General features: G+C 48.5%; 1 protein-coding gene across 1 annotated transcript; it reads left to right on the top strand.

Moving 5' to 3' along the window:
- Nucleotides 1–345: 345 nt before the first annotated feature.
- Nucleotides 346–6251, top strand: LOC123121569 (double-stranded RNA-binding protein 6). Its single transcript, XM_044541593.1, has 3 exons — nucleotides 346–762; nucleotides 4167–4386; nucleotides 4791–6251. Exons 1-3 carry the CDS (start codon nucleotides 517–519, stop codon nucleotides 5906–5908), a joined length of 1584 nt encoding a protein of 527 aa, XP_044397528.1. The 5' UTR covers nucleotides 346–516; the 3' UTR covers nucleotides 5909–6251.
- Nucleotides 6252–7729: the final 1478 nt, after the last annotated feature.

The following is a 7729-nucleotide window of genomic DNA, read 5'->3' as shown; positions in this document are numbered from 1 at the left end:
TTTAGTTTCTAGATCGAAATAATAATGTGACAAGATAATTGATACTACTTCCTCCGGTTCATCTTAAATGTCCCTGATTTTGTTCATGTCCGTGCTATTAATCAGCAACGTTTAATAGTATATTCGAATTTGCCGAACTTTCAGCCCTAAGTTCAGAAAAAATAGCATTTAAAGTTTATTTGAATTTGCAGATCTTCCAGCCCTAAGTTCAGAAATAAAAAAGGCGCAGGATGTTCTGGGTCCTGCTGTCATCCTCCCGGTCCAGCCAAGCTAATAACTGCAGGGCACTAGCATTAAACCCATCCTAAAAATAAAGCCAAAGAAAAAAAATATAAATCGGCTCCCCTCTCCGTTCCTAGCACTCAACACTTCTCCCCTCCTCCTTCTCCACCTCCACCTCTGCCCCTGGGTAGATCTCTCGCTGTAGCCATCTCCGGCCACGGCGGCCGGCATTAGAAGCAGCGGTGGGACTCAAGGGAGCGGTGGCCGGGCAGGTGGGGGTGGCGGTCCGCGGCGATGTATAAGAACCAGCTTCAGGAGCTGGCGCAGCGGAGCTGCTTCAACCTGCCGGCGTACACGTGCCTGCGGGAGGGGCCGGACCACGCGCCGCGGTTCAAAGCTGCGGTCATCTTCAACGGCGAGCAATTCGAGAGCCCCGGGTTCTTCACGACGCTCCGCCAGGCCGAGCATGCTGCCGCCGAGGTCGCCCTCGCCGCGCTCGCCCGGCGCGGCCCCTCTTACTCCCTAGCCGCCCGCATCCTGGTACGACCCCCCTCCCCGCCTCTTCCCATCGCCCCCTCCCTCCCTCCTATAGCTTCTACTAGCTGCTCCTCTTGCTCTGATTTATTCTGGATGTTTCTCGAGTTTATCTTTGCTCGCTAGCGACTGTCCGTGGTTGAATTTAAGGAGCTTCTCTAGGGCAGGATTTAGCCGATCCTTTCATACAATTATTACTGCCACCATTGTTTGTTCTCACAACTCATTGCGGAATTCGCGTGGGTGATTAGCCATGTACTAGTAGCTTATGAGTTCCGCTCAGGGGAATGAAGGGGATCACGGAGAAATCTTGCACGAATACATGGTTTACCTTGGTCTTTTTAGTTCGATCAGATTCGTTGCTTAGTCGTGGCTTCTAGGTTTTGTCTCGTTTGGAACTGGGGGCTTGGGGCTTCGTCAGCGACATGACCAAACTCGGAGCAAGCAGTCAGCACGAAAAGTTCCGCGTCAAAAACTTCAGCGTATTTTTCCTTTCCCAAAAGGAGGATCCCCCCAGAAAAAGTTGCCGATGAAGTACTAGTTCAGTTACTATTTTCCAAATTTATCTATTTAACAAAAGTAATCTGTTCCCTCACTCGCACAGTGGAGTAAATTCCAAAAAAAAAAAGATAGCTCCCACTCTACGTAATAATTCAGTACTAATAGACGCAATTAGAGCAAGTACAATAGAGCTGAGTCAGCGGGCTATAAGAAATAAACTAGTATATTTGTGCTTAGTTGGAAGAAAGAGAAGAGGAGAGAGAAGGTAAGCGGGCTCTTCGTGAAGAGCCAGCTCTAGCACGTGCTTCTAGGTACTTTGTGAGAATGAAAGGTGGGCCACATAATAAAAAAGTAGTACACTCTTTTGATCTACTATTGTACATGTTGACTATAAGATGGGCTGTAGATGACATGGCACTGGCTTAGGCTGGTCATAGTGGGGAGTAACTTAGACTAGTAACATATATATGTTACTAGTCTATGTTACTACCTTCATAGTGGGTAGTGTCATAGGTGTGGTAACATAGTTGCCTTCATTTATTACTTTGTAGACTCATTATGCATTGGAAACCGCTATGTGATGGTAACATATTATGTTACTCTATTTGCCTCTCTCCTCATTAACTACTTGCCACATCACCATTTTTGCTTATGTGGCATCTATGTTACTACTTATGTTACTCCCACTATGACCAGCCTTATAGCCAGCAGCTGGCTATACTATTAACCATGCTCTTAAGTGACTTAATTATTCGTACTACGACAAGCCGCCCATCGATCCCATTTCTTTAATCCGTCGTTAAATGTGCTCTCGCGACGTAACGGCGACGGATCCCCACCAATAATTTTCAATCTAGCCCTCATAGGAGTTGGCGCTCGGGTCCTGGCCGGCCGCAACTCCCACGATTTTCCACCGGATTCGTCAGCCCCTCGCCAGAAAGTCTTCGTAAGCCCTGATTAACATGAACTAAACCCGGGCAGTAATAATGGCGCATTGATGGGGGGCGAGTAAAACCCCGCCGTATGAACCTGACCCGGGGCGGAAGCCGAGTTGCAGTGAAGACGTAGCCTTCCCGGTACGCGCGGTGGGAAGATGCCATGGGAACACGTTATACTGCTACGACTAACAATACTACGGCGTCACATGTGCTCGTTTGACCTGACAGCGAACGGGACGTGTGTGGCTTTGGACTGGGATCTGCGGCCGTGTAGGGAGATGAGAGAGATTAGTGGCGAGCAAAACTTTTTAATCGTGGGGGTGGGCGTAGATTAGGTTTTGGTCTTCACAGTGGTGTGTATTAATGGCGAGGGGCGTGGGGGTGGGTGGGCGGGATTGAATGGGAGGCCGCCCGCACCTAACCCGGCGTCGCAGGTCAATGCGGATGGGCCCGGGGGGTTTAGTGGCAGGCAGGCCCCCACGCAGCCCACAACGAGGGGGTTGGATGGATGGTGGTGCCATTCTGTGTGTGCTGCCGGGCCACTACGGCGTTGGCGTTGGTGTCGCCGAGTGCGTGCGGTCAACTCGGGCTAGCCATGGGTGCGCCGCCGTTGCCTAGTGCGGGGTGCTTTGGTTCCTTCTTTGTGTCTCGTCTCTGGGAGGGAGGGAGGGCGTGGGTGGGTGTCGCTGCTGGTGCTAGTGCGGGCTGCCGTCGCTTTGCCCCCTGCCTTTTAGGCAGGCAGGGCAGGATCCTGGTGCGGGCTGAGTGCGACCGCCGACGCGTTCGTACATGGGGAGACTGCTCTGTGGAATTTTGGTGATTTGGTTCGAGACTAGCTTGTTCCCAATTGCCCCCCCTCTCTAAAGAAGGTCATGATATTTCTGATCAAAGTTCTTGTAAATGGTAGCTATGGATTTGTTTGGCAGGCGTCTGGTTCTGGTGAATTGCATCCCTTTGATTTACTGTCATTTGGAAATATTGCTAGTCAAATGTTAGGCAGGTCTCATTGTTGACTGCATTTAGGGTTTGACCTTTCAGAGTTTGGACTATAAAAGGAATGGTATTAGTATTCCACCGATTCGTGATGATTGTTAAACAATATTTGTTGCAGAAAGGGCTATGACATCAATTGAAAATAAAAACATTAAAAAATGGGAAAACTTTCACAAAAATTTTATACTCCGAAAGCGATGGTAAATAGTGATAGGGTAGTTGCAGCAGAGTATTGAGCCATTGTTTCTACACAGTTAAAAATGCTACTGTTTACAATTTCTGTAGAAAAATCCTCTTAAGGTCCATTGATGTTATATTTGTAAATTTGTACAGTTCAAGTGATTCTGACTTCTTTTAGTCTAAGTGAGCTTCATGGTCAAGTACCTCCGCCCTCGGGTCTTTTAGATGCTGACTGGAATGCTACTATTTATATCAGTAGTTGTTCAAATACTAATCTGTGACAATTGTTTGCTTTTATTATCAGATGGTTTGTATCCAGAATCTGTCTTATGTTTTTTTTAACTCACCTCTAAATGTGTCAATTTTGCATTAGAAGACGAAGAATAATCTATGTAGTTTTGGAAACTACTCATGTTCCTTGGTTAGATTAATCAGTTTTGCTAAAGCAGATGTTCCATCATGTTAACTACCTTTCTAATTAGCCAATAGCCATAGATAACTCAACGACCACTTCCTACTAAAACTTTTATAAACGGTAATCATTGCTGTTGAAGTATTAGATATGCCAGCATTGTCCTAATTCAGAAGTCATCTTCCTTTTTAATTCTGAAAACCTTCCTTCTTTGTTTGATATTATTGCTTCTGTTCATGAAAGGGCAATAGCTGATCATTGTCTCTTAATCATTAACCTGTTAACGTGATTTCTCTTTGATCTTGCAAGTAGTGTCATGTATCCACAACTTTTACTCCATAATCTGTTCCATTACTTACTTTTGGTGGTACATTTATGTTAAACAGGATGAAACAGGGGTTTACAAAAACCTTCTACAGGAAGTAGCCCAGAGAGTTGGGGCACCGTTGCCTTCATATACAACAGAGCGGTCTGGCCTTGGCCATCTGCCAGTTTTCACATGCACAGTAGAATTAGCGGGGATCACCTTTACAGGTGATCATGCTAAGAATAAGAAGCAAGCTGAAAAAAATGCTGCTTCTGCAGCCTGGGCTTCGTTGAAACAATGTGAGTATTACCAGTATATTTTTATTGTTTATTCATTGCAATGCATTGTTCATTAAACAAAGAATAGTGTCATTCCTTTTTCGTAGTTTCTACGACCACATTATTCACCTAAAAGAAAGGAAACTTTTGTGATCCTAAAATATTTTTTTAGGTCTAGCATGCGAATGACCCATTCCTCTTAAGTTCTAATCTAGCTAGGTGCATTTGATATGCCATTTCACTTAGCAGAGCTTTCCTGTACTGGCTAAATGGACCATTAACTGATGTGTCTCATGCCAGCTTGATTTTATTTTGATCTCATTACAGCATCTGTAAAATATGTTTGTCAATATCTGCTGTGTAACATTGTCATTACAGTATTACACAGCAGCACTTCGCTCATGTTATTTCCGTCTCTGAAACAGTGGCACGTGAGGAGGCGAATACGACCAATGAACCGGAGAACAATGATGAGCAGGAGCAGATCAGGATTGCCCGAGCCCTTCTCAACTATCGCACGAAGGAAAAGATAGCGATGGCCAATAATCCCAATGCTTCACCATTTCCCAAGAAATTTCCCATGCAACCAGAGAGGAAGCCTTGTTTTGGTCAATCCTCTCAGTCCAGTTACTCGAAGATTCTTCCTCTATTCCGGCCAAAGTCTAGTTCAAGATCCAGACCAGAGTCACCAGCCGCGGCTGATGGAGCATCACAGTCACCGTTCTGGCCCATTGAAAGCTCTAATTCAAGGTCGAGGTTCCCGGCCGCAGAAGCAGCCCCTTATGTCCCAGTTGGGCACTACCGTATGCCTTGTCATAGTATGGCTCCTCCGGTCACAGTCAGGAGCTCTATCCCTGTGTTCTCTGCTCCACCTCTCCCACCTCCAAGTGGACGCACACAGCAGCTTCCTCCTCTCCTGAGCAACCCACCGTCAGTCCGGATGGCATCCCCAGTTCACATCAGGCCAGCTTCTCCACACTTTGCTCCCTCGGGTCCTGCGCAGCGTCCAAGACCTGTGATGTCTGTTCAGATGAAGGATGTGCAGCACAAGCCAATAAGGGAATCGATGTCGTCTGCGATCCCTATTCAGGTGAAGGATGCGCAGCAGAGGCCAACCAAGGAATCGCGATCATCTGCGATGCCTGTTCAGGCAAAGGATGCGCAACACCAGCTGTTTAAGGGATCGATGTCGTCGTCTGTGATGCCCATTCAGATGAAGGATGTGCAGCCCCAGCCAGCAAGGGAACCATTGTCAGAAGGTAAGGACGCACCACCGGCGGCGACTGAGCCTCCGGTTAAGATCGAGGCTCCAGCTCAAGTCAAGGAAGCTTCAGAGGTGGTCACCAGTGAAGTAGTCCCATGCCCTGCTGTTGATGCTGCTAGTTCTGCTTCTACTTCTACCAGTGAATGCAGCACTGCTGCCCCAGCAAGCCAGTCTGGGGCTGATGATGATGCAGCCAAGGGTGAAGAGGCGCGTGAGGACGTCCTGGAAACTGAAGCAGCACTGGAGGAGGGCATCATCAAGCTTTTAGAGATAAAATGACTTTGAGTGAAGCGCAAACCATCTTGTCCTTGTTGTCAGATTTTGTAATTAGCTGCCTCCTGTGCACATCACATCCCTTTCTGTTTAGTTTTTGGCATGCGTCGGTTGGTTAGGGGCTCCTGGGCAAGCTGCATTCTGGTAGGGACACCTTAGCTTTTTGTTCATGCAGTGGTTAGGCGGCTTGCCCGGTTGCTCGGAGTCGGAGATGGTTATACTTCCCTGGATATGGCAGTTGGTGGTCGATCTGGCTGGCTTTACCTTTACCCCCCAATGATGAGGTGGACACTGCGTGCCTCTAGGGAAGGATTATGAGGTGGCAATTATTACATCCTAAACTTGGTAATTATTACTGTCGTCGATCCATCGTCCTGGTTTTGGTTGGAGTATACGTTTACTGCTGCCCGCTATATTACAGAGGGAAACAGTATTGTGATAGTAGTAGGGGTGGCGCTAGGGGTATTCTTGGGTCTTCATGTGAATACTCATGATTTTTACAAAACAGTGTTGATTTTGACAAAACAGTGACAATTTTCGAAAAACAGCAATGATTTTGGCAAAATGAATACACCTAAATACTCGGTTGCAAATTCCTAGAGCGATAGTAGTAGGAGTATGATGCAAGTTACAATGGAGTCAAGTTTTACTCTGCTTGCCCCTCCTCGTCCTTCCTTCGGGAATGTGACGTGAGCAGTGCTGCTGCATGAGACCGGTCCCGTCCACCCAAAGCGAATTTTGGGACCGCTACGTTGCTTCGGTTACGCGATTAACGTCGAAACGTACCTCCCGAAAAATAAACGTCGAAACGTACCGAGTTAGTTGATCAAAACTCAAGTCGCTGTCCCAACATTAGAAAAAAAAAACGAAGTCGCTGTCTGTCTGTCCGGTGCATGGCCGCAGACAGCCGCAGCAGCGCGTACGGCAGCCGCGGTTGCCTTCAGCCCCAGAGTCCTTCCAGCAAAGAAACGCTCTCGTCGGAGCCGGCCGCAGGGGCGTCAGGCGACGCCTGGATCAGCGGCAGAGCGCGCACTTTACCGTTGCTGCATCGCGCTGTGTTGCATTGCATGCATGCCGATGCAGATGCCGGGCGTGTCTCTACTGTAGCGGCGGGCCGGCGAGTGTTCGCCTGGTGTATTGTGGTGGTACTACTCCGTTACAGCGTATGGAAGTACCACCATTTGACCTCCCTACAGCGTGCCGAGACCCAGCACGTCGCCGTCGTGGGTGGGTTCATGTGGCGCAGGCCCGGAACCAGTGCGCGCCTGTAGGGTAGGGTCGAGAAGAAGGCATAACGGCTCTCGTCCCAGGCGGCCGGTTAAAATCCTCCTGCGCCGCGCCGTAACGTACACGCATACCGTCTGATCCTGCGTCGTCGCGTGCGCGTCTCCTCTGATCATAGCCAGCTGCATTCCGTCGCGGTTTACAAGGAGGCGGTGAGGCGACGCCGGGCCATGCATACATGCCATTTACGACGTCAGGACGCGCATTGATGCTCCTGGACGGCTCAGGCGCCTAGCTGAGCTACGACGTCGATGGGAGCAGCACGAGTACACTCCTACAGGCATCTGTGGAGGCCTGCTACCTGCTCATTAACTTCGAATTCGTAGCTGTTTTGTGTTTTTGGCAATGAATTCGACGGAGGTGACTCACGTCCTCAATCAGAAAAAGAAAAAGAAATGGAACGCAGCGTTGTCTTGATCCCTGTGCCAACTGGAACCGATTGGCCCCTTTTTTTCTCATCAAGGGAAAAGGAGGATGGAACGGTGCTAATAATTGGGAGGAGGGGGGACAGTGCACCATTGATGCACACAGTATGGACGCCCA

The sequence above is a fragment of the Triticum aestivum genome, chromosome 1B (genome assembly GCF_018294505.1).
Source record: "Triticum aestivum cultivar Chinese Spring chromosome 1B, IWGSC CS RefSeq v2.1, whole genome shotgun sequence".
Taxonomy (NCBI): Eukaryota; Viridiplantae; Streptophyta; class Magnoliopsida; order Poales; family Poaceae; genus Triticum; species Triticum aestivum.
The sequence above is the reverse complement of the archived record's forward strand: the minus strand, read 5'-3'. Positions and strand labels throughout refer to the sequence as shown.